General features: G+C 51.0%; 1 protein-coding gene across 2 annotated transcripts; it reads left to right on the top strand.

The window, feature by feature from the left end:
• Positions 1–106: 106 nt before the first annotated feature.
• Positions 107–27,113, top strand: NUDT8 (nudix hydrolase 8). Of its 2 annotated transcripts, none has more exons than XM_066587475.1 (5): positions 107–196; positions 9,733–9,980; positions 24,293–24,425; positions 25,731–25,808; positions 26,837–27,113. In XM_066587475.1, the coding sequence occupies exons 2-5, from the start codon at positions 9,739–9,741 to the stop codon at positions 27,050–27,052; spliced, it is 669 nt and encodes a 222-aa protein (XP_066443572.1). In that variant the 5' UTR covers positions 107–196; positions 9,733–9,738; the 3' UTR covers positions 27,053–27,113. The 2 variants fall into 2 exon arrangements, with proteins under 2 accessions (XP_066443572.1, XP_066443571.1); XM_066587474.1 differs by lacking the exon at positions 107–196 and adding an exon at positions 260–304.
• Positions 27,114–27,156: the final 43 nt, after the last annotated feature.

The raw sequence follows: 27,156 nt of genomic DNA, 5'->3' as shown, positions 1-27,156 counted from the left end.
TGGTCACATGGGTGCTTCTTATGGCACTCCAACTCCTCCCATACAGGAGTCACATGACTGGTCACATGGGTGCTTCTTATGGCACTCCAACTCCTCCCATACAGGAGTCACATGACTGGTCACATGGCTGCTTCCCCTCCCACACAGAGTCACGTGGGTATGATGTCATCGCAGGTCCTTCAGCCTCTACTACAAGGTTAGTATTACAGGGTAGTCTGCACTGTGTTGTGACCGGTCAGAGTAGCGGGGCGGGCCTGAAGAAGGAGGGAGCAGCCTGCGGGCTCCTGCCTATATGTGTTCGCCCGTAAGGAACGTATATGCGCATGAATGCTCGACTCCCGATAGTAATTGGCATTCTTAAAGCCGCTGGCAGGGGGCGCTCCACAGCGACGGCAAGTAACGCCCGGAAGAAACGTCCGGAATGACAATTATTGCCCAGTTCTGGCAGCCGTCAGCGGTCACCGCAGTAGTGCTATTGTGGAGCACAGAACCCGTCCGGCCGCATATTTGTAGTTTCCGCTTAGGTTAAGCAGCGCTGCTGATTAGAGCCACCTGATTGGCTCTTCGGCACCACGTGACTACACAGCGTGCACGCGCGTTGCCTTCAGCAGCCGTGCACTACACACTACACTTAAGCAGCACAGGGTTAGGTTTAGGGTTAGGATTACCTAAACCTAACCCTAACCCTAAACACTAACCGTAAACACTAAAACTAACCCTAAACCTAACCCCGTGCTGCTTAACTGTAGTGTGTAGTGCACGGCTGCTGAAGGCAATGCGCGTGCACGCTGTGTAGTCACGTGGTGCGGAAGAGCCAATCAGGTGGCTCTAATCAGCAGCGCTGCTTAACCCAAGCGGAAACTACAAATATGCCGTCCGGCCGGAGGTCACGTGTCTAACCCTCCGTGACGTCAGTGAACATCACAGACCGGCTCGTGTGTGTCATGTGACCTGCGCTGGCTGATGAGCTCTCGCTGTAATGGCCTGGATCAGACTCTGATCCCTGTTTAACTCCCTAGATGCCGCAGTCAAGAGCAACCATGTTATCTAGATCAGGGGTCCCCGACTGCAGTCCTCCGGACCCCCAACAGGTCATGTTTACAGGATCTCCTATAGTAAGAACAGCTGTAATTACCGTATATACTGGAGTATAAGCCACAAAAAACTGCGAAAACTTATTGGCTGGAGTATAAGCCGAGCTCTACTCCAGTGTATATTAGGTAAAGAAAAACCTGCAGTCCTCCCCTCCCAGCCGGCGTCTGTGTCCCCGGCCCGATGGTCTCCCCGGCGGTGCGGCAAGTTACTTGAGAATTCTCCCCACTGTCCTCTCCCTGCTCAGCTTTGAATTCCCCCGCCGTCAGCGCTGTGTAAGTAAGCGCTGTGATTGGATTGAGCACCAGCCAATTACAGCTGGCGCTTGATAAACCAATCACAGCCATTCAGTGATGTCATCCACTGAATGGCTGTGAATGATCGAGCACTGGCTGTGATTGGCTGGCACTCGATCCAATCACAGCGCTTACTTACACAGCGCTGACGGCGGGGGAATTCAAAGCCGAGCAGGGAGAGGACAGTGGGGAGAATTCTCAAGTAACTTGCCGCACCGCCGGGGAGACCATCGCGTCGGGGACACAGACGCCGGCTGGGAGGGGAGGATTGCGGGTTTTTGTGTTTTTTTTACCTGACTCCAGTATAAGCCGAGGGGGGCAAAATGTGCTGAAAAACTAGGCTTATACTGGAGTATATACGGTACATCACCTGTGCAATACTGAGGAAATCCTGAGAACATACCCTGTTGGGGGTCCCGAGGACTGGAGGTGGGGAACACTGATCTAGATGATCAGACAGAAGGGGGCGCTCACAGTGCTGTCGCAAGACTTTACAGCGCTGCGTGGATGGCGCATTTGGCATCATCGAGAGGGGCGGGCTTCTGTAAAAACCAGGCAGCTAGCGGAGACAGTCCGGCCCACCCTCCGGACCCCACCGAAATGTTCAAACTGCAATTATTTAGGCATGTTTTTACCAACAGCGACGGCACAAGCTGCGTGGGGGACGTCAACTTCATGACCGCTGACCGCTCTGTGTAATGACTGATGCGGCTCCCAGCCAGGGCGCCATTTACAGAGGTTAAAATGAGAAACGTGACCGGACCCCCGGCAGGCCGTAACGGGACATGAACAGTATGACCTGTACAAGAGGGGTCAGCTGCAAGTAAAGCAGCCGCGTCTGCGTAATAACTCCTGTATGGTGGGCCGGGCTTCATCAGGGGTCTAATAACGGCCCACGTCTGTATGTAACGGTCAGCGTTCACATTGTAACATGTGAGGCTGAAAACAGACATCTGTCCATCGAGGCCAGACTGCCATATAAGGAGCAGCTTCATCAGGGCTCGTGTCTGAGGAGATGCTGCCATCCGCACCTGGAGAAAAAAATATCCCAAATGAACCAAAAACACTCACTTGTGTACGCAGCCCGCTATCCTTCAGCTACCGACCCCTACGGCCCGCTATCCTTCGGCTGCCGCCTCCTATGGCCCGCTATCCTTCAGCTGCCGCCTCCTATGGCCCGCTATCCTTCAGCTGCCGCCTCCTATGGCCCGCTATCCTTCAGCTGCCGCCTCCTATGGCCCGCTATCCTTCAGCTGCCGCCTCCTATGGCCCGCCATCCTTCAGCTGCCGTCCCCTTTGGCTTGCTATCCTTCAGCTGCCGTCCCCTTTGGCTTGCTATCCTTCAGCTGCCGCCCCCTTTGGCCCGCTATCCTTCAGCTGCCGCCTCCTATGGCCCGCTATCCTTCAGCTGCCGCCTCCTATGGCCCGCTATCCTTCAGCTGCCGCCTCCTATGGCCCGCTATCCTTCAGCTGCCGCCTCCTATGGCCCGCTATCCTTCAGCTGCCGCCTCCTATGGCCCGCTATCCTTCAGCTGCCGCCTCCTATGGCCCGCCATCCTTCAGCTGCCGCCTCCTATGGCCCGCCATCCTTCAGCTGCCGCCCCCTTTGGCTTGCTATCCGTCAGCTGCCGCCTCCTATGGCCCGCCATCCTTCAGCTGCCGCCTCCTATGGCCCGCCATCCTTCAGCTGCCGCCTCCTATGGCCCGCCATCCTTCAGCTGCCGCCCCCTTTGGCTTGCTATCCGTCAGCTGCCGCCTCCTATGGCCCGCCATCCTTCAGCTGCCGCCTCCTATGGCCCGCCATCCTTCAGCTGCCGCCCCCTTTGGCTTGCTATCCTTCAGCTGCCGCCTTCTTTAGCCTAGGCTGCCAAGTTCTCGTGAGAATACGTATGCTAACTCACTGGCTCCTTTACTCCCCTCCTGCTGCACTCCCATCCTTCACTTCCTGCAAGCTTACTCATGTGACGAGTGACCACTGTGGGCACTCCCTGGCCATAGCATCTTAGGTCAGGGACTACCAGGCAATGAAAGACAAGGTGGGAGCAAAAGAGCCGGTGACTACATTAGTTTTATTTTATAGTAAAAGGGCATTGTTGTTCATGAAGGCACAAAGAAGCAGATTAAACATGATGGAGGAACGGAGCATTATTAGTGGTGGGGCACAAGGGCACGGGCTGTGAGGGGCCTAATTACTACCTGGCGCACTATAGAGCAGGAGTGTGGGGAAGCGTAGGGAGAGTGCTGATAAAGGGGCAAAAGATGCTTGTCAAATTCCTCAGAGGTAAGTTGTGGCTGGGAGCAGTTGTCATGGTGGTCTGCACAGATGGAAAAGAAAATGAGTGACTCAAGTCAGAAAGGACATCTCCTGTGCTCCCTGCATATACAGTCTGCCACGTGCCTGTGTAGAGCTGTTATATACCACTATATGGTCCCTGTAGCAAGGAAATATCAGTCTTTGTATAGTAACAGTATGGCGGTATTGTCCCATCACCATGCGGTGGTAATGCTGTATGTCGTCGTGGTCTGGGGATATTATTGGTGTTACGGTATTATCGTTCCCTTGTGAAAGCCCAGGGCCGACTATCGCTTGGCTGACCCGCGAGCGCCTGCGGCTGACACGTGTAAAGGGGCGCTTAATTGCTTGTATCTTGTTTGTACAGACTATTACAGGGGTGACCAGGAAACTATATATACAAGTCAGCTCTTCATCAGATTAGCAGAGGAATCTACACGTTAGGCCATGGTGATCGCGCCTGCGCATGACCGTCTATCTCGCGCACGCCGTCCTGCAGCCGCTTCCTGGTTTCTCTTTTTTACTTTCCTTGTATTGTTTCGTAGCAACATGTGTAACGCCGCACGTATGCAATGTAACCGTGTGAGTACAGCGTCTCATCCGCGCCCAGAGAGAACAATAAGGCGCCTATGTTATAGAGTCTGAAGATCCTGTCAGATATTATTCAGAAAAGAACATATTCTACACACTTTTTTTTTCTGGAAAAAAAATCTTTTTTCCCCCAATTTTTCCGTTTTTTTCCCAGACCTTCCCATCTCTAACTATAACAGAACGCGCCGTGTTCGTATTATCCGCGATAAATAGGCGCACGTGTGAGTGGAGCGATGAGATCGTGTACTGTCATTGATTCCCTTCACCGCATATTATACTCTCGTAATTGGCAATGAAATTGGGCTTGTGTGCGGCGCCCCCCAGTGGCTGACCCCCCGGGGGCTGGGAATATTCCCAGGAGCAGGAAGGGATATTTTTCCCTTAAATGAACAACATTGGCTTCTACCTCACTGTTTGGTGGTGTTTGCCTTCCTCTTGATGCGTTGGGCACGAGATGGTTTTGCGCGGTGTGACACGGCGAGGCCAAGATGGTTTTGTGCGGGTCAATGCATCGGGCGTGAGATGGTTTTGCACGGGGCGACGCGTCAGGCGTGAGATGGTTTTGCGCGGGTTAATGCGTCAGGCGTGAGATTGTTTGCGCGGGGCGACGCGTCGGGGCCGAGATGGTTTTGCGCGGGGCGACGCGTTGGGGCCGAGATGGTTTTGCGCGGGGCGACGCGTCGGGGCCGAGACGGTTTTGCGCGGGGCGACGCGTCGGGGCCGAGATGGTTTTGCGCGGGGCGACGCGTCGGGGCCGAGATGGTTTTGCGCGGGGCGACGCGTCGGGGCCCAGATGGCTTTGCGCGGGGCGACGCGCCGGGGGCCCAGATGGCTTTGCGCGGGGCGACGCGTCGGGGCCGAGATGGTTTTGCGCGGGGCGACGCGTCGGGGCCGAGATGGTCTTGCGCGGGGCGACGCGTCGGGGCCGAGATGGTCTTGCGCGGGGCGACGCGTCGGGCCCGAGATGGTTTTGTGCGGGGCGACGCGTCGGGGCCGAGATGGTTTTGCGCGGGGCGACGCGTCGGGGCCGAGATGGTTTTGCGCGGGGCGACGCGTCGGGGCGACGCGTCGGGGCGACGCGTCGGGGCCGAGATGGTTTTGCGCGGGGCGACGCGTCGGGGCCGAGATGGTTTTGCGCGGGGCAACGCGTCGGGGCCGAGATGGTTTTGCGCGGGGCGACGCGTCGGGGCCGAGATGGTTTTGCGCGGGGCGACGCGTCGGGGCCGAGACGGTTTTGCGCGGGGCGACGCGTCGGGGCCGAGATGGTTTTGCGCGGGGCGACGCGTCGGGGCCCAGATGGTTTTGCGCGGGGCGACGCGTCGGGGCCCAGATGGCTTTGCGCGGGGCGACGCGCCGGGGGCCCAGATGGCTTTGCGCGGGGCGACGCGTCGGGGCCGAGATGGTTTTGCGCGGGGCGACGCGTCGGGGCCGAGATGGTTTTGCGCGGGGCGACGCGTCGGGGCCGAGATGGTCTTGCGCGGGGCGACGCGTCGGGGCCGAGATGGTTTTGCGCGGGGCGACACGTCGGGGCCGAGATGGTTTTGCGCGGGGCGACGCGTCGGGGCCGAGATGGTTTTGCGCGGGGCGACGCGTCGGGGCTGAGATGGTCTTGCGCGGGGCGACGCGTCGGGGCCGAGATGGTCTTGCGCGGGGCGACGCGTCGGGGCCGAGATGGTTTTGCGCGGGGCGACGCGTCGGGGCCGAGATGGTTTTGCGCGGGGCGACGCGTCGGGGCCGAGATGGTTTTGCTCGGGGCGACGGTCCAGCGATGATCCCTCAGGTTCTCGCGGATGCTTGTCGGTCTGCGGCACCGCACCGTAAGATGCCAGGATAGCGCTATTGACTCCGGTAAGCGGCTGTGATTAGGTCGTTAGCGCTCGTTAACCCCCGTGTGGTTCTGTCTCCGGCACCTGACCCCTCTGTGCTGCTGCAGGACAATCAGGAAACAGATTTTCCATAAAAGCATTTTTATTGTGGAAAAACCAAAAAAACAACTCGCTGGTTCTGGTATTTGTAGTCGTCCCGCAAACCCTTTATCGTGTCGGCCGTGCAGTTTCTCCCCCAAATCCTCATGTCCTCAAACAGTCGGCATCACCAAGAGGACCGTCTTCACTCGTGTATCCGATATCCGTATTCTGCCGCGCTCCAGTCGTCGCTTACCGTCTACCTTCACCTATTCGTATGGTTTTATGGGAGGCAGCCGGGGTACCCAACCCAAACGAGGGAGAACATATAAACCCCCTCTATTAGAGGCGGAGCCTAACCCAGGGACTCGCTACTACCACATTAATACGCCTAAAGGCCTTTATCCACGGGACATTTATCCTCCGGACGAGTGAACGTCGTTCCAGGTGAACGAAATTGTTGCAGGACTGAAAGCCCTCGTTGGGTCGCTCGCTTCTCGCTCGCTGTACACGGCGCTCCTTCTGTCTGAATGTATAAGGCCGCCTGCACACGACTGTTCCGGATTACACCAGCGGATTTTCACGTGCGTATGGCACCTAAATGTGCTTGCGGATAGGTGCGGATGCGTGAAAAATCACGCGCGGATATATGCGGCTGTGCTGCGGGAAAAAACCTGCAGCCTCCAACCACGCCTACTTCTAATGTCATAGCAACCAGCGCCTTCATCCGCAGCTGCACCGCGGATGTACTGCGTGAAAAAATGCGTCCATTCCCTTGTATTGGGAGTCTCCACACACAGAATCCGACCCAAATTTGGACATGCCGCGTTTTTTTTCTAGTGGGTAAAAATCCGCAATGCAAATCCGTCCGTCTGGGGACAACTGCGGACCCCATGGAAGTATATGGGCTGCAGTCAGGGGCGGACAATGTGCTTAAAATACCACGGCAGAAATTCCGCCCGTGTGCAGGCACCCTAAACGGGCCGCCGCGAGCCACCGATGACCTCATCGCTCGTCCAGATGAGAAGGCGTTTGCTGTAAGCGGACCCCAGAGCCGCGGTCACACCGGGTAGTTGGGGTGGAAAAGGAAACGCACCTCCAGACCACGAGGGGTTCAGCTGCAGTCTGGATGGAGTCCTGGTAAACCGTCTGCAGGTTGGGTGGTGACATGCTGGCTCTTACCAAACATCCCGCCGCCGGCGGTGTCACGGCCTACCATGAATCCTGGTGTTTATGCGGACGTGACGGCTGCCTGCGCTGTTGAGCGGCACACGATTGGCGACGGCCGCCCAGCTGAACCGGTGGGTGCCGCAGGCTTTGGGACAGAAGCGCTCAGATTCTGTATGATCTCCGCTAAAACATCAATCCTTTTTTTTCTTCTGGCCGGTCTCACAGACGGGTCAGCTTCCGTATACTGGAGCGCGCAGGGGAATTTAGACTCAACCGCGTCCGTATGGAGATGGTAATCTCTTCTGTGAATGTTCCGGAAGGCTCGCCGTTGGTCACGCACAGTACAGGTTTTTTTTTTTTTTCCCAAGCCTTTTTTTCCACGCCGTCGCTAGGTGGTGACGCAGGCACTCCTGACCCTATGTGCAATGGCGATTGCAGATGGGCTGCTGGTTGGACGGCTTCTATTGACTTTAATGGAAGCCGACTGTGTGGAATCCATGCAATAATAGAGCATGCTGCGGTTCACAATGTAACTTGGAATCGCTGTCCGCTCGTGTGCACGGGTGACAATTACGCTTTACGCAATCTGGTCGTGTGACACCGGCCTAAATGGTCAAACCTTTAACCCCTTAAGTGGCGGGTTTCCTACCACCCTGTCGTGCCCACCAGGGCAGGTTTTTTAAAATGGTCTAATCATTGAATTTCAACTAATTTTGCAGTTGCGTCTCAAGAGCCATAACTTTCATTTTTCCATTGACATGGCCGTATGAGGGCTTGTTTTTTGCGGGACAAGTTGCGATTTTTTTTAAACAGGGGGAGGAAAAAAAGAAATGGGGAAAAAAAGGGGCCATGTCATTAAGGGGTTAAATAATGTATTAACTTCCTTCTCTGGGTCATTACGACGCACACGGATACCACATGTGTGATTGTATTTTTGATTTTTCACAAAGTAAAGGGAGACAAGTGTTTTTATAATTTTGTAAAATAATTTACCTTTTTTTTTTTTTTTTTTTTTTAAATTTTTTTTTTTGTCCCTTTAGGTCTGACTGCAGCATGTAAAGGGTTAACACAGCAGAGATCGGAGGTTTTCTCTGATCTCTGCTGTAAGAGCTAGTACCTAGCTGTCCTCTGACAGCCAAGCACCAAGCGCTCCCTGCCACAGAGACCATCGGCTTGCTTCTGACAAGCCGATGGTCTCTATGGCAACCTGTAAACAAAACAGGAGATTGCCGGCAGATCGGCAATATCTTCTGCTGGTTTTTCAAAGCCCTTGCTTTGTTCTCTGTGGGTCTGTGCAGGCAGAGCACACTGTCACAGCTTGTGGCATTGTGCTCTGCAGCTCCCATAGTGATACATAGCCCGGAAATCTTCCAGGCTCTGTTGCTATGAGCAGTGGAGCTTGTCCCGGAAAATTTCCGGGCGTGCCACTCAAGGGGTTAAAGGCCCCTTCTGCTCAGAAAATAAATACAAAAGCAGCAAATCTGAACCCGCGAGTCGTTCTCCTCACTAGTTGGGGTCCTTTCAACCGGGGCGGTGGCGTTCTGCTGAGCAGGGGCGTAACTGTAGGGGATGCGGCTGCACCCGGGCCCCGGAGCCTTAGGGGGCCCATAATGCCTCTCTTCTCCATAAACGGAGCCCAGTGCTATGAATGAAGCATTATAGTTGGGGCCCAGTTACAGGTTTTGCATTGGGGCCCGGGCTTCGAGTTCCGCCTCCGCCGCTGAGGAATCAACGTCTGCAGGAATCTGGACTTCTGAATGCAGAATTGCCGACAGAATGAAACCATTTTTAATTCCACATCAAAATCCTCACATTAGACCTGCGGAATATTCGACATAACGGGATATTCCGCTGCCATTCCCTTCCTGCGTGAAAGGATCCGACAGATTTCTGGTCCAATGTTTATCCGTAGCTGTGAGAGCTGACAACAGAGCCGCCATTATGACCGCACACATGGAGGGAGACGGGATGGCGGCCATATTGCTTCATCCAGCTTTATCATCAATTAGGTTGGTAACATAGAAGACAACTGCGGGGTTTACATTCTCCATAATATGGAGTACAAGTACGCCCATGTGACGAGCACCAAGGCAGCGGCACTGCAGGACGCACTTCCTGTTCCGCCAGCCAGTGCCAGCTCCGTCAAGCAGGCGACCGGGTGCCATCGTGCCATTTGTGTCGCTCCACGAGGTCCTGACCAGAACAGACTGCAGTGAAGCAAGGAGGATGCCATGGGGGCATGATGGAGGGGAGCTTATTGCCGGGCCTGTAAGTAACTAGAGGGCCCGTGTAAACCTGGCGCCGGCCCTGATTGTACACATAGCAGCTGTTAAGAACATTTCCACTGCTAGCCAAGCATGTGTAGATAACAATTGTTCTCCTATAGGCACCAATGCTACTGCCTTTGGCCCTCTTCAGCCGTAATCTTTGCACTAACGATGCCCAGAAACTTCCTAATGGAGTCCTGACCAACGAGACGGAGCAGCGGTGCCGCCAGATCCTGGGGAGCAACATCCCGCCGCAGGGGGTGTCTGCTGGGGTCCTTGTGACGCTGTGCACCTTCAGAGGGGCTCCTGCCTTCCTCTACACCCTGAGGTCCTCCAGGCTCAGAGGGAGACACAAGGGCGATGTGAGGTAGGTGACCTGGGGCTTCATGGGCGGCTGATAAAGTTACTGGGACTCGGCCATCCCTTCTGGTTGGTATGGAAATCTGCAATGTCTCCGAAGGCCAATTTCAGATGAGCGTATTTTAAGACGTCCGTAATACGGATCTGTGTCATGGAGGACATTCCAACCTTCCGCCGTCGGTACTTCATCTGCTTTTGCCTCCGTAGATTTTATTCTCTATTGGGCAAAAACTGATCTGTATTTATCCAATAGAAAATAACAACAATATGGAGGCAAATATGGGAGAACGGGCGTGTGGGTACAAAATATTCCCAGACTTCTGGATTACGGTACGCAAAACACGGACCTAATACAGCGCTAAAATCCGCTTGTCTTAAAGAGGCCTATCCGCTAGAATCACAACTCCATTACGAGGAGTTTATGTTCTCCCCCGTCGTCTCAATGACAGCACCAGCTGAGATGATCTTCTCCTGATAAGACAGGAACACACCGAAAAGTTTAAAGGCTCCCCGCTGTGCATGGAGGGAGCAGGAGGGCTGGTGTAGAGGACCCCTCCCCTACCTCCGATCCAAATCTTTTTTATTGAATACATTTTTCTTGTGTCTCAAGACACTTTTGGTCCACAAACAGTACAAACAGACAGACAATAACGAATCTCCCCGGTAAACAAGACCCAACAGTCCCTCCTGCAGGGTCTCAGCTCATTGTATGAAGTTCCTTGGGTTTTCCCAATCACTGAGGGGCACTTCACAGACCACACAGCTCAGCGTCACCGAGAATGTAAGGGTTAGCATTTCCATGGCATCGTTATCTCATCGGACCTTATCCTCTAGTTGGTCATTTTGCAGCCATTTGAACCAAACACTGCAGTATTTTTGTGGTGTTTTTCTTTTATAATAAATGCTTTTTTCCCACATTATGATTTGAGTGATTGTTTTTCTTAGCTCAGCCAGAGCGGGGGAGCTTCGTCCAGCCAATCTTGTGCTATCAGTTTCCTGGCTAGATATAGTATCCTAGCTACTGCTCGCTTTTCATTTTCTTGCAGGGGCACATCATTCACCTATCCTAAAACACATACCAGGGGTGTAAATTCCAGTTGAATGTTATACACAGCGCAGATCAGACTGCACACCTCGGTCCAATATCTCTACAACGCCACATCATGTGTATAAGGTCTGCTGTGTGGGTCTTGCATCTGTTACACAAGGGGGTATCCCTCACGCCTATATTGTATAGAAACGCTGGAGTGCGGTACACCCTATGCAATAAATAGATTTGTGATAGTCTATGAGACTCACTCAGGGACAGTTTGGGGGTCATCTGTAATACTTCTGCCCACAAGGATTCTTCAATAGGGCCAATATCTTCCTCCCACTTGCTCCTCGTCGCTAGAGGATAGCGCAGATTTATCTGGCTCTGTATACTGGAGTATACACAGGATATCTTCCCCTTAGTATTAGTTGTACCTCCTATGATCTCTGCTGGCAGAAGTCTCTCAATCTCTATATTTTCGAGGCCTCTCTCTGCTTGAAAGGCATGCCGGAGCTGCAAATATTTGAAGAATTGAGAATGTGGCAGGCCGCATTCATTTCTCAATTGCTCAAAGGATTTAATATGGGTTCCTGACACTATCTGACCCAGACGCCTGATCCCCCTATCCTTCCATTCCTGAAAGCCCTCCAACTTCTCCAGCTCTCGCAGCCTTGGGTTATCCCAGATAGGGGTATAATGCGTAAAGCTCTTAATCCCTATTATTTCTTTGACCTTCCACCAAACCCTATGCATGAGGGCCAAAGTTGGGAGACTGTGGGGACTGCAGAGGAACCTAAAGCTCTCCAGGCCTCAAACAGGTGCGCACCGTGAAAATGAATCTTTAGAAGACGAAAACTCCCATCTCGCGTGTTTTCCGATTCCCATCCTCTAAAATGTTGTATTTGTGATGCTAGAAAAAATGCCATGGGATTAGGCAACGCAAGTCCTCCATCCCCCTTAGAGTTGCACAGCGTCTCCAACCTAATTCTAGGTCCGTTATCTCTCCATATCAAGTTTCTAAACAGTTGATTAATCCTGTTAAAGGAGCCTCGCGCAATCCAATGGGGTGAATTATGGAGCAGGTACAGTAATTGCCGCATCCAGATCATTTTAATGAGGTTCACCCTTCCTATAATCGTTAGGGGAAGTTTACACCAAATGTCATGTTTTCCCTTAAATTTCACCAATAGGGGGTCTAGGTTCAACTTCCCGTAATCCAAAGCATTCTTGCAGACCCTGACTCCCAGGTATGTGATTACTGGCTTGCACTGCATAGGCGTTGTATTTTCTCTTGCTGCGAGACCAGGGTCATCTATTGGCAGTATGTCCGATTTACTCCAATTTATAGTGAGGCCCGAGAATACCCCGTATGGTTTGATCAGTGACATTGCTGCGTCTAAGGATTCGCCAGCGCCTCTCAGAAATAGCAGCAGATCATCAGCATATAATGCCACTTTCTCTTCCACCTGTTCTCTCTTTAACCCCACTACCTCTGGACAAGCTCTTAAAACGCTAGCTAGGGGCTCGATTACTAGCGCAAACAGGAGCGGCGAGAGCGGACAGCCCTGCCTTGTTCCTCTGTTCAGAACAAGCGCCATTCACCGTGACACATGCCCTCACGTTAGTATACAAAAGCCGTATGAGTCTCACATATGTCTGACCAAATCCCATCCTGCTCAGTACTTCCCACATAAAGGGCCATTCCACACTGTCCAACGCTTTAGCAGCGTCCAGGGAACATATTATCCTCCGGCCCATATTATCTGCTGGTAACTGGAGATTAGGGAACAATCTGTGTCTGTGGATCGCAGTGGATCGGGCTGGAATAGATCCCCTCTGATCAGGATGGATGAGAGCCGCGAGCCCCGCGAGAGCCTATTAGCCAGGACGGTCGCTAAAAGTTTCACATCCACATTAAGCAATGAAGTAGGTCTATACGAGTCCGGCAAGAGCGGATCTTTCCCTGGCTTTGGGATAATTGTTATTATTGCATTAGGCATGGATGGCGGCAGCTCCGCTTGTCCTTCCGCTTCTAAAACCACCTCCAATAATTTAGGCAATAGCCCCCCCGCATATTGCTTATACAGCTCAGCTGGGAGCCCGTCGTCTCCTGGTGATTTATTGTTTTGCATGGATTCTAGCGCTTCCCCCAACTCCTCCAGCTCCACGGGGGAATCCAAGAACTCCCTTTGCTCTTCAGTCAATCTCGGCAGTTCTATGTCTGCTAAATATTGAGCAATGTGTTCCTGCGTCTTATGAAGCTTGGAGGAGTATAAGGAAGCATAATACCGCCGCACCGTCTCTCTTACCGCCGCCGAGTCTGTTTCCAGTGTACCTTGTTCATTTCGCAGCTCTATAATGTAGGTAGAGTTTCTCTGTCCCTGAGAGACCATCGCCAGCATATGTCCAGCTTTCTCGCCCTCTTCATAGTAGGCCTGTTTTTTAAATGTACGTTTATGTGCTGCAGTCTCTAGCGTGTACAAAGTCAGGTTCTCCTGGGCCGCCCCCCATTGTTCTATCGCCTCCACTGTACCTGATTCTACAAATCTAGCTTCACTATTTGTCAACTGTTCTCTCAGCTTTTGCCCTCGTTCTCTATGTCTTCTCTTCATTTGCGTCACCCGCTGGAGGAGGATACCTCTAAAATATGCCTTCATCGCTTCCCATTGTACACCAATGGTTGCAGAACCCATATTTAATTCAAAGTATTCTCTCCGCGTTTCTCCCAGGTCCTGATGTCCTATTATATTTAGCCAGTATGCGTTGAACCTCCATAAAGGACGCACGAGCGCACCACCCCCAGAGTGCTGCACCACAACTTGCCATGGGGAGCGGTCAGACCGCACTCTAGGAAGATATGGGATCAATTGTATTCTCCCGTATAACAATGTGTTGCCAATTGCCAGATCAATACGCGACAGAGTGGAACGTACTGGAGTGGCACGAATAATCTCTAACTTTTGGATTTTTGGTGCGCCATATGTCCAGCAGGAGTGTTTCTTCCAATAGGCGACCCAGCAGTGTCAGGCCCCCCCTGTCCGGTGGTCCCTGCGATCTTTGCCTGTCCCAGTAGGGGTCAATTACCGAGTTAAAGTCTCCTACCATCAAGACGGGGACATCTGGTGTTTCCTCTACATAGCCCAGGATCCGCTGCATTACCGCACTGCTATAGGGAGGTGGAAGGTTCACTGAAATTAGTGAAATCGGCCCTCTGCGTCTATCCTCTGCGTGAAGACCACAAATGGTATGGACCGATGGACAAGAATACTAACTCCTCTAGAACAAGAAGAATATACCGAGTGGAAGCTATGCCCCACCCACCCCACCTTAAAGGAGGGCAGCGTGTCTCGAGAAAGGTGTGTCTCTTGTAGGCAGAGAATCACAGGGTGGTACTCCTTAATTGTCTGGAGCACCACTAGACGCCTGACCGGATCCCCCATACCTCTGATGTTCCAAGAGGTAACCGTAAATGTGTCCCCCGTTTCGCCTCTGATAGGCATGAACAGATGGTTTCTCTCCAGTCAAGAATCCAGCGGCACGGCAGAGTTTCCGCGTCCGCCCCCAGCAGAATAGCGCGTCCGCACAGCAGCTATTGGTAGCACAAGGGAGATAGAACATAACAAATGTGAACATTTCCCACAACAACATTCCCCACATGTAACTAGGTGCAGACCCTTCCCACATAACATGTAACTAGGTGCAGACCCTCCCCACATAACATGTAACTAGGTGCAGACCCTCCCCACATAACATGTAACTAGGTGCAGACCCTCCCCACATAACATGTAACTAGGTGCAGACCCTTCCCACATAACATGTAACTAGGTGCAGACCCTTCCCACATAACATGTTTTGGTCTGTTTTCACCCGCACAGATCAGGTTGTCAGTCCACCAAGCAACGAAAAATGGCGGTTTGTTCGCAGTTGCGAATGTAAAACATTGTAAGCTTGAAAAAATAAAGCAGTAAACAACCAATAGAGGCAGTAGATCCATCCTGCTTCCTCCGATATCCTCTTCTTCATTCTTTATTCCCTGTTATCAACATTTCGCTCCAATCATTCTCCCAGGTGATAAGCAACATCTGTAATGCAGCTCCTCCTCTGTCAGGGTCTATTATTGGCCTCTGCAGAGCGTCGCGGCGATCGCATCCCCTATCGCAGCTTCGTTTCTTTCTAGCCAAACTGCCGCAGATCTTGGGTTGTCAAAGAACTGCGTTTCTCCCATTGCTACGTCACGCAGTCCAGCAGGATATAGCATGGCATATGGTATACGGAGGTCACGCAGTCTAGCAGGATATAGCATGGCATATGGTATACGGAGGTCACGCAGTCTAGCAGGATATAGCATGGCATATGGTATACGGAGGTCACGCAGTCTAGCAGGATATAGCATGGCATATGGAATACGGAGGTCACGCAGTCCAGCAGGATATAGCATGGCATATGGAATACGGAGGTCACGCAGTCCAGCAGGATATAGCATGGCATATGGAATACGGAGGTCACGCAGTCCAGCAGGATACAGCATGGCATATGGAATACGGAGGTCACGCAGTCCAGCAGGATACAGCATGGCATATGGAATACGGAGGTCACGCAGTCCAGCAGGATATAGCATGGCATATGGAATACGGAGGTCACGCAGTCCAGCAGGATACAGCATGGCATATGGAATACGGAGGTCACGCAGTCTAGCAGGATATAGCATGGCATATGGAATACGGAGGTCACGCAGTCTAGCAGGATATAGCATGGCATATGGAATACGGAGGTCACGCAGTCCAGCAGGATACAGCATGGCATATGGAATACGGAGGTCACGCAGTCCAGCAGGATATAGCATGGCATATGGAATACGGAGGTCACGCAGTCTAGCAGGATACAGCATGGCATATGGTATACGGAGGTCACGCAGTCCAGCAGGATATAGCATGGCATATGGAATACGGAGGTCACGCAGTCCAGCAGGATATAGCATGGCATATGGAATACGGAGGTCACGCAGTCCAGCAGGATATAGCATGGCATATGGAATACGGAGGTCACGCAGTCCAGCAGGATATAGCATGGCATATGGAATACGGAGGTCACGCAGTCCAGCAGGATACAGCATGGCATATGGAATACGGAGGTCACGCAGTCCAGCAGGATATAGCATGGCATATGGAATACGGAGGTCACGCAGTCCAGCAGGATACAGCATGGCATATGGAATACGGAGGTCACGCAGTCCAGCAGGATACAGCATGGCATATGGAATACGGAGGTCACGCAGTCCAGCAGGATATAGCATGGCATATGGAATACGGAGGTCACGCAGTCTAGCAGGATACAGCATGGCATATGGTATACGGAGGTCACGCAGTCCAGCAGGATATAGCATGGCATATGGAATACGGAGGTCACGCAGTCCAGCAGGATATAGCATGGCATATGGAATACGGAGGTCACGCAGTCCAGCAGGATATAGCATGGCATATGGAATACGGAGGTCACGCAGTCTAGCAGGATATAGCATGGCATATGGAATACGGAGGTCACGCAGTCTAGCAGGATATAGCATGGCATATGGAATACGGAGGTCACGCAGTCCAGCAGGATACAGCATGGCATATGGAATACGGAGGTCACGCAGTCCAGCAGGATACAGCATGGCATATGGAATACGGAGGTCACGCATTCTCCTCTTCACATCTATGAAAGTTCCCCTTTTCTTTTGGATTTCTGCCGAGAAATCAGGAAAAAAGTTGATTCTGGAGCCATTGCTCCTTATATCGCCCTTCTCTGTGGCACGGCGTAGTATGGCGTCCCGGTCTTTGAAGTGTAAGTTTCATAAGGACCGGTCTTGGAGGGGTCCCTGGGGGAGGAGGCCGTGTAGGGACTCGATGGGCTCTTTCTATCGCAGCAGTCTCTACCAAACGGGTCCAGTATCCACTTCTCAATATATTCAGATGGGTTATTGCCTTCCATCCTTTCTGGCAGTCCGACGAGGCGCACATTATTTCTGCGGGAGCGGTTCTCTAAATCATCAATTTTGGCGAGGAGAAAAGCCATATTCTGCGTGTTCCCTTTCACTTCACGTTGCATAGGTGGCATTTTATCCTCAATGTCACTTATTCTGCCGTCCGCCGCCGTCATCGTCTCTGAGGTTTTCTGCATATCTTGTCTAAGCAGCCCCATATGTTCTTGTAAAGTGCCACATTGCTGATATAGTGCCTGTACTGTATTGGAACATTTCGTAATAGCTCCAAGGATTTCATGTAGCGTGGGCTCTGCTACTTCAGTGGTGCCGGGGGCCGCTCTAGGAGCATACTGTATTGGGGGCCGCTCTAGGAGCATACTGTATTGCTGGTTCTATCACATTATGGGCTTTAGAAGCAGCTCCACAGGTGTTTCGCATTGTTGGCTCTGCTACATTGGAACCTTTAGCAGCAGCTCCACAGGTATGCTGCATTCTGGGCTCTGCTACATTCATGTATGTCCCCTCTGTACATTTCTGGCTTAGTCTTCCTCCCCTTGCTTGCCTCTCCTCCCGGCCCCCATGCTGCCATGTTTGGAGGCACTCACCCGTGGTTTAGGGCTCCCATCTGGCTGCTGGTAGCTGGCTGGCTCTTCTCTCTGCAGCGTGCCTCCTCTGGTATACCGAGTTAGCTTGCTCGCTGTATCTTTGTGCAGTTCAGTGCGGGGGTCCGGTCTCCACGTGGAGTCCCCTCCACACACGTGTCAGCGCCATCTTCGAGGTGCCGGACACTTGTCTCCCTGCTACCTTCTTTCTCTTTTCTGCGGGTCATCTCTGCAGTCAGCTGTCCCAGCGCTTCCCACTGCTGTCCAGGCACACAGAGTCCTAGGGCTGCTGCCTTATCCAGGTAAGCCTGGTTACAGGATGGTCTGGCAGGTATTTTACTGTGGAGCTCTGGTCTCACACAACCGCTTACATGCCTTGCTTGGCTCCGCCCCCCCTCCCCTACCTAGGAGCGTTGCCTTCGGTCGGCTGTGTTGAAAGGCACCCTCCCAGACCGGTTACCTTCCCACCATGGCCCCCCTGCGTGGGACCGTCCTCATGGTCTCCAGTCTTGTCCTCCGGGTCTGTGCTCCCTGACGCATGTATGGCTGGCTCGGCGTCGGATCATGCACGGAGCTTTCTGGTCACATGATATGTCATGTGATGTGGGTCCTGGGGCGAAGCCTGGAGGTCTATGGGCAGCAAATTCTAATAAGGAGCTGCTAAAACGCCAGGAAATGGTGCCGGACTCAGGCAGTGTGTGTTTGCTGCACTGAGAGAACCCTTAGTGCTCCCTTGCTAATATGAGGCTGCAGTACCTGAGACCCCCGTACCTCCGGTGTGCGAAGTAGCGGGGCGGCACCTCAGATCTAAGTGGGTTTTCTCAGCACAGATTAGATTAGATTTACTGCCTTATTATGTTTATTTTGGCAGGCGGATAAATGGGCAGCAGCATCTGTTAAAGGCAAAGCTAAAGAATGTGTTGCCTGCCGGAGGAGTTTGTCGCAGGATTACCATAAGATTCAATGTAATATATGTATAGCCCAGCTAGTAAGAGGAGTCAGCCGGCATCATGAATGATATAAAGAGGTTAGTGAGGGGCGAGGTCCGCTCGGCGTTGGCTTCTCAGAGCGCAGCTCCTCCGTCTACCCCCAGAGCTCACAGCAGACTCCGCAGCGAAGAAAATGACTCCAATTCGGAGAACGTGGCTTTCTCCGAGGGGGATTTTGAGGGGCATTTATAGATTCCTCCAATGAGGAGTAATATAAAAGGTTCCTATTAAGCCCAAAAGACTTGGAGGAATTAATCAGAGCCATCCAGGGTACTCTTGATATAGAGGAGCCTAGAGAGCCCAGATCCATCCATCCCGAAGTTTTTTGGAGTCTGGGGGAGCGACAAGGGCCCACCTTTCCGGTTCATGAAAATATTCCAAAGATGATCCAGGGGGAATGGAATAGACCCGATTCAGGTGGTCGATACAGGGGTATTAAAATACGCCACCCCTTTTCTGAGGATGTTTGTTCCGTCTGGGATACCATTCTAAAGGTTGATGTCCAGGTCACAAAGGTAGCAAAAACTACTTCCCTTCCCTTCGAGGATGCGGCTCACCTGTAGGATCATATGGATCGCAAGGCAGAGAGCCTCCTGAAAAGGATTTGGCAGGCAGCCCCAGGGCTTTTTAGGCCAGGCGTGGCAGCCACTTGTCCGGGGTTTGTCCGACTTTGAGATAGTTCGGTTAACCGCCAGGTCTGCAGCTCTATCTAATTCTGCCAGATGTGTATTATGGCTGAAGTCTTGGTCCGGGGACTCTACTTCTAAAGCGAAATTATGTTCGCTGCCCTTCCATTGACAAATCCTCTTTGGTTCTGATCTGGACAGAATTCTGGAAAAGGCCTCTGATGAAGAGGGGGCTTTTCCAGAGAAGAAATCAAAGAAATTCAGAACCTTTTTTTCGAGGCCCCAGACAGCAGGGCAGTTATAGGGGTAAGGGGAAGTCTGGTTGTTGGAGCTACCCGAAAGGAGGGAAGGGGAATTTTCTCCTCAATCCCTCTCAGCCAGATTTCCATGGGCGTAAACAATGCCGCTATTCCGGTGGGGGCAAGGCTGCAAGCATTTGCGGAAAGATGGAACAGGTTAAGAGCTCTGAAATCCAGGTATTCCTGCTTAAGAGTAGGCTACCACCTAGAATGGACCTCTCAGCTCCCACAGGTCTTTCGAGCTACCAGAGGGCCAGCTGCCAAGATGATCCCTTTACTTCAGGGGTAAGAAAATTTACTAAGACTCCGGGCCATAGTACCCGTACCCCCAAATCAACAGAAAGGGGGACATTATTCACATCTTTTTTTTGGTAAAAAAACGAATGGGGATTCCAGACTCCTAGTGAACCTAAAACCACTGAACTAATTTGTAAGGTACAGAAGGTTCAGGGAAGGTGCTTTTTTTAGCAACTATAGATCTAATTCCATGTACCCATAAATCCAGAGGCCCAGAAGTATCTGAGGTTCGCAGTATGTATAGAGGGCAAGGAGAGACATTTACAGTACAGATGCCTCCCCTTCAGAATCTCATCAGCACCTTGGATCTTTACAAAACTTATGGCAGAGGTGGCGTCCATATTAAGGGACAGATCGATCACGATCATACCCTGTTTAGACGACATTCTTATAGTTGCAGATGACAAAGAGCTTCTATTGGCTCACGTCACGGTCACCACGCAGCTACTCCAACATTTGGGGTGGCTAATAAATTGGGAAAAATCCAATGCGGAACCAGGCCAACAAAAGAGGTTTCTCGGGATCACGTTAGATTCACTACTTCAGAGCTCCTTTCTCCCCACTTCTCGGAGACGGGATCTTTGCATTCGTATCTCTCATTTCCTATCAAAGAAGTCTTGTACCATCAGGGCAGCAATGTGCCTTTGGGCAGACTGACCGCCTGCATCCCGGTAGCATGGGCTCAACATTACTCCAGGGTCCTCCGAAAATTCATACTTACAGTTTGGGACAGTTCTCCTTAGACAACAGAGAATTCCATGCGGGAAAAAGTGTCATCCCTGCTCGCTTGCTTGCAGAGTACAATTAGTAATCTTCCTTTATTTAGCCATATTAATACCGCCAGGTGTGCACATCTGTAACCTGACGTGTATCGGCTGCACAGAGCTTCCGGCAGCGGGATGATCTGAATAGAGTGTGGGACCGAGCAGATAATTACAATGACTGTCAGCTGTACGGCTACAGGGCAAAGGGAGATACACAGAAACATCAGACTATGGCTGGGGAGAGAATGCTTGGGATGGAACTTGTGATCAAACATATCGCACACATATCAACATTACACTTTTTCCTGCATGGAATGCTCTGTTTAAGCCCAGGACCGGGGGCAGGTGAACCCACCTGAGCAAGCAGTGGATCGTGAGATATATGACGTGAGCAAGCTGACAGCACACCATATTCAAGTGTCTAGTTCTCCTTAGACAAAAAGGTCATATGGACAAACACCGTAAAAGCTCCCGTCTTTGGTGGTTATCAGAAACCAATTTATCAAGAGGAGTAGAGTGGTTCCCAGACCCGATAATGTTAATCACAACGGATGCCAGCCTTCTAAGCTCAAGTAGAAGAAACCTATTTTCAGGGAGCTTGGCCTCAAGAGATAAGGTGATATTCCTCAAATGCCAGGGAACTCTTAGCAATACAGAAGACTCTTCAGATATCCAGGAGGATGATACAGGGGAAAAATCGGAGAGTCCTGTCGGACAATGCTACAGCCTTAGCATACATACGGCATCAAGGATGAACCGGTCAGGCCTTCTTACAGAGTATAGCACAAAAATGTTTACATTGTGCAGAAAAACATGTCCAAAATACGGCAGCAGATTTCCTAAGTCGCCAGAGCTTGGACCCCAGGGAGTGGGCCCTTTCTCAGGAAGTATTTCGGGGGTTGACTCTCAGGTGGGGAGCCCCCAGGATAGATTTATTGGCGACGAGAAATCGGTAGAGGAATTTTTTTCTCTTAACCCGCAGGAACAGCCGTCTGGCCTGGACGCTTTAGTGCAGGATTGGGGGCAAGGTCTAACTTACGCCTTCCCACCATGCTACAGAAGTTCCGGCATGAAGAATGCACGTTAATCCTGGTAGCGCCCCTGTGGTCCAAGAGAAGCTGGTTCTCTCTGTTAAGGAGTTTGTGTCAGCGAGGCGATATTCCTTCCATCCCACAGGGACCTGCTAACCCAGGGGCCCCGATCTTACCAGAAAGTGGAAACTTTGCATCTAGTAGCCTGGTTATTGAAAAATCCCTCCTCCTAAACAAGGGGTTTTCCCATGAGGTAGTAGACACCCTATTAGCCAGCAGAAATCAGACCACTAATAGGAATTAATCCAAGGTATGGAAAAGATTTTTTCCTGGTGCGAAGCATTTTGTAGCCTCATCACCAGATACTGGCACGATTTGGGATTTTTAGCAGGACGGGTTAGACTTGGGGCTTTCACCCAATACCTTTAGAGTTCAGGTCGCAGCACTTAGTCTAGCGTCCAAAAACACGCCATCAGAAGTCAGCTGGATCGCAAGGTTTCAGAGAGCGGCTGATCGTTTAAGGCCTAAAATCGCCACTTCGGTTCCCCCCTGGGATCTGAACCTGGTCCTGGCGGTGATGTCAGGCCATCCATCTGAACCGATAGACAACATTAAACATCTAACTTGGAAGACCGTGTCTTTGGTTAGCGAGTTGCAGGCTTTATCGGTTTGGCCACCTTTTTTAGTGTTCCAATTAGCCCCCTTGTTCTCCCCCAATGTAGTTTTTTCCCACAGATCGCAGGAAATAATTATTCCGTTGTTCTTCAATAACCCAAAAGATAGTAAAGAGCAGGCATCTAATTGCTGGATGTGAGGAGGGCGGTATTACAGTACATCTCCTCCACCAATCAGTGGAGAAAGGACACTTTTTTTTGTTTACAGTTTCAGGGGAGCAATAGGGGCAAAAAAGCAGCAAAGAGCTCGATGGGCAGGTGGTCCGAGCAGCCATCGCCGAGGCTTAGAAATGATCAACTAAACCAGGTCCAACGACTCTTAAGGCTCATTCCACAAGAGCAATGGCGTCGTCTTGGGCAGGGCATGCCTCCGCTTCCCTGGACCAGATCTGCAGGGCCGCGGTGTGGGAAGATCCCCACGTTTATCAAACATTATAGGTTAGATGTTCGGGTGAACGAGGACTTGGCCTTCAGATGTAAGGTCCCGGCTGCAGCGGTCCCGCCCTAAAATATTTTGTTTCTCTGGTATTTCTCACCTGGTGCCATCGTGGAGACCACAAGGGAAAGGTAGATTAGCCGCACCGGTAATCCTGTTTTCAGGAAGTCTCCATGACGGCACCCGTATATTTCCCCCCGTTCAAAGAACTTTCATTCGTTTTTCTTCTCTATAGGTTATTTAACCCCTTCCCGCAACAGGGCGTAAACTTACGTCCTGGGAATAGCGCGTCATAGCCAGCGATGCGCCCCCCCCCCACTGTTAACCCCTTCCCTGCCACGATCTATGTAGATCGCGGCATGCGAAAGGTTCACAGAGGGAGCGCGCCCCCTCTGTGACGTCACCGGGCTCTCTCGATTTGATCGCAGAGAGCCCGGCTGGTTGCCATGGCAACAGGATGCCAGATACTGGCATCCTGTATTGCCATAGCCTGTGATCGCTGTATAAGCGACAAGGCATTGCAGGGCAGTAGCCCTGCAATGCCTTATCAGAGCAATCATCAGTGCTGTACTGTAAGTCCCCCAGAGGGACAAAAATTGTGTAAAAAAATAAAATGAAAATAAAAAAAGAAATGAACAAAAACCTTTAATGCTTTTTCTTATATTAGCATAAAAAAAAGTTAAAAAATTTTTTTTAAATCCCACATATTTGGAATTGTCGCGTCCGTAGCGACGTATACAATAAGTTGCACGTGCTTTTGACTGTGCAGGGAAAAAAAAGCGTAAAAAAAAAAAAAAAAAAAAAGCTAAAAAACTGAGGCAAAATGCAAATTTTTAGCATTTTTGCCTCCCTAAAAACGCAATAAAAGTTATCAAAAAAGCTGTATGTACCCCAAAATGGTACCAATAAAAACTACAGCCGTCTCGCAAAAAATGAACTCTCAGAGCGCCGTCCATGGAAAAAAAAAAAAAAGTTGTAGGACTTTGAATGCAATGATGTAGAACATTTTTTTTCCAAAAAAAGGGGTTTTATTGCAGAAAAGTGAAAAACCTAAAAAAAAAAGTAAGAATTTTGGTATCGTAACCGTACCGACCCGAAGAAAAAAAATGTGTAATTTATGCTGCATGATTAACGCTGTTAAAAATAAAATAAATCAAATCTATTGCAGAATTGATGCGTTTTCTCTCCCTGTTATTGTAAAAAAATAAAAGTTTTACAATATAGTTAATGTACCCAAAAATGGCACCATCAAAAACAACAGTTCGCCACACAAAAAGCAAGCCCTTATACGGCCGCGTCGACAGAAAAGTAAAAAAGTTATGGCTTTTGAAAAATGGAGAAGAAAATCCGCCAAAAATCGTTGCGTCCCTCAAGTCCAAAATAGGCCGTGTCCTAAGGGGTTAAAGTCTCCAGGAGAGGGAGGATAGGATTTAGGTAGAGAGTCTGACCCCTGACAGGTTTCATTATAAATACCGAGGAAGGGGAGGAGCCTTTAAACGTCTCGGTGTGCTTCCGGTCCAATCAGGGGAAGCTAATCTCAGCTGATCGTGGAGACTTCCTGAAAACAGGATTACCGGTACGGCTAATCTATCATTTGTGTCTTCAGCTTCCCAGGTGGCAAATGTGACTTATCAGATGAGGATGTGATAGCTACGGCGTTACGGGAAGCGCAGGAGGAACTCGGGGTAACGCTGGCACGCAGCTCCGTCTGGGGCCCAATGATGCCAATCACAGACTGGGTAAGTGTGTGTGTGGTTGGTGGGCGATCATCGGGCTTCCCAACATTCTGTCCAAAATATCTCAGCATCTGCAGACCCCAACAAACTGGGCTCAGCTCTTACAGAAGAGCGGTGAATGAGGGGGCAAGTGCCCAAACGCTTTACACACTCCTCGTAGCACGGGATTTTGGTGCACGTGCCAGCAGCGGACAACAGAACTCCATGTCGTACTTTAAGGGCTCCTGCACACTGGCAAGAGCGATATTGCCAACGCTCTAAAAACCCCTGGATATGAGGTGGTTTCATGTGAAAACGCCTCGCATCCCTGCGCGGAATCCCTTCATCCCATTGAAAGCAGTGGGAGAACATTGCGATCCCCTGCCGCTGTCACAGTGTTCAGGGATGAGGGGCCTCCCCGCAGATATGAAGGAATCCCCTGCCGCTGCTGTCACAGTGTTCAGTGATGAGGGGACTCCCCACGGGGATTAAGGAATCCCCTACAGCTTCTCACAGCTTCAGCAGGGGAGCACGATCTTCTCCCATTGCTTTCAAGAAGGCCGGCCCCTTTGACAACAATGGGTGATATTGAAGAATGAGCATGCAGTGTTTATTTTCTCGCAGCATCGCAGGCATGAAAACATCACAAATGAGAATGAAACCATTGAAATTCACTGATTTCATCATCAAGCACTTTCTTTCCCTCTCGCAGCGTCAGACAATCGCCCAGTTTCTCACCAGTGTGAAGTAATTTAACACTTTGTATCCATTTAAGCTCCCACCATCTACATAAACTAAGCTTCTGGGCTCATAGTCTCCTGCCCGCTCCCACTGTCATCTCTAAAAGCTGTAGCCTACAATATATAATGGGAGGGCTCGTTGTCATTGCGTGCTGCACCTATATACTGTATGTAGTAGATATGTGCGTGCCGCAGCGCTGTGTCCGAATACACACTAGGTGCCGACTGTTAACTACCAACCCCCTTCTCTATACCAGAACACTGTAGGTGGTGCCGGTAGTCCCTCAGATGTTTAAGTTAGAATTAAATATTTTTTTCCTGTTTCCTAAACCAGGGGGCATCCTATAGTCTGTAGGCGCAGCGGTGAGAGCCGTCATGGTGGGGATGGGGGGACGAGCAAGAAGGTCACATTCCCAGAGTACATTGTGACAGGACCGCGGCTGTCACACTGGCAGCGTGTTTTAGACACCAGATGTTGGAGCAGTTTGTACTGATTTCTACAGGTCACTCAGTAAGAGCCCAGACTGCTAGAAGCCCAATAAAAGTAGTGTTGAATGCTTGCCTCCCACTAACAGCGCTCTCTCTGCAGACAGGAATGGTCATAGTCCCGGTCCTAGCAAATATTGGATGTCTGGAAGATCTGGCAGCCAAGCCCAATCCCGAGGAGGTTAGTACATCACATCTTACTGCATCAGTGGTTTTGCAACCATTTCTGCCCACTTTTATGAGACCTTATTTTGTAAAGAGCAAGAACCGGGCCCCTTGTGTTTAGAGGGGGCAGCACTGTATGTAAAGGGGGCACAAGGAGGGGAAAGGACGATTAGGCCTCGTTTGACACATCTGAGTGCGGACAAACTAGTGGTGAAATCTGCACCAGTTTAGCATTCTATTCATTTCTATGAAAATCCACACTAGTTCAGACGGCACAAATTCTGAATCCCAGTGGGGGAAATAAGAACTCGCATGTCAATTCTTGGCACGGTTTCTACATATGAATCTGCCATATTAGACCTAGGGTTAACCCTTTCCAAGCCAGTGTCAGACCTCAGCTGACCTTCATATTTTCTTACATAGCGCCTACATTCAGGCGAGATCCGACACATTTGTAAGAGTAGCAGGACAGCGCTCCGACGTTGGAGCTCTGTCCTGCATACTGATAGGAACATGTGCTCGGCCCATTGTAAGCAGTTCTAGGAGGTCTCTGTAAGGCACAGATATCAGAGACATTAGAAATGAATCGAGTCCTATTATATAAAATGTATACAATATCAATAAGCACATTTACAGGAGAATTACAAATAAGAGCTGGGCCTGGATTGGAAAGGGTTAAACCCACAATGGACCGTCGGGGCTCGGGCTTGGAGTTCTGGCACAGATTAAACGGTCAGACAGACGTGAAGCCTGAGGAACGAGGACTTGTGGCGGCTTCATGCGGAGGCTTTTGTGGCAGGTTTCTTTGAGTTAAAGACAAGCAAATTGATAAGGAAATGTGGCAATCTGAAGGACGGCCCTCTGCGCCTCCTGCTGACTCCAAGTATCAGTACTAAAACCAGAAAGTGAAGCCCGCAGTAAGGCCACGGCAAATCTGCAAACACTTGTTGATTCTGCAGCCGATTCGCTGTGGACAAAGTCATAACCTGAGCGAGGAGCACTGCTGCTGACTAACCCTATTCCTGCTTCTTCTGCCCCCTTTAGGTGGAGTCGCTGCTGACGCTCCCACTGGCAATGGCATGTGCAAGCTCCAGTCGTGGCTATACAAGTTTCCGCCAGCGTGGGCGCTACGCCTACACTCTGCCAGTCTTTCGGCTCCCTGGACACAAGGTGTGGGGGCTTACAGCCATGATGACAGACTCTGCCCTCTCACTCTTGTTCCCTGGCTCATATCGCAGCGTCCTCAGGAGCAGTCGGTGACGCCTGCTCTACGCAGGAAGCCATAAACGCTGCGATTTAACTGAAGGTGAAATAAAGACTTACTTTCCATTATAAAATCTCCTTTGGGTGGAGTTAGGAACTTC

The sequence above is a fragment of the Eleutherodactylus coqui genome, chromosome 13 (genome assembly GCF_035609145.1).
Source record: "Eleutherodactylus coqui strain aEleCoq1 chromosome 13, aEleCoq1.hap1, whole genome shotgun sequence".
NCBI lineage: Eukaryota > Metazoa > Chordata > Amphibia > Anura > Eleutherodactylidae > Eleutherodactylus > Eleutherodactylus coqui.
Note: the sequence above shows the minus strand (reverse complement) of the source record. Positions and strands in the feature narration are given on the sequence as shown.

Bases quoted from the DNA above. Each gene is read 5' to 3' on its own strand.
- NUDT8 (XM_066587474.1), top strand. The intron at 9,981-24,292 runs GTAGGTGACCTG...TTGTGTCTTCAG, and splicing joins AGACACAAGGGCGATGTGAG to CTTCCCAGGTGGCAAATGTG. The intron at 25,809-26,836 runs GTTAGTACATCA...TGCCCCCTTTAG, and splicing joins CCAAGCCCAATCCCGAGGAG to GTGGAGTCGCTGCTGACGCT.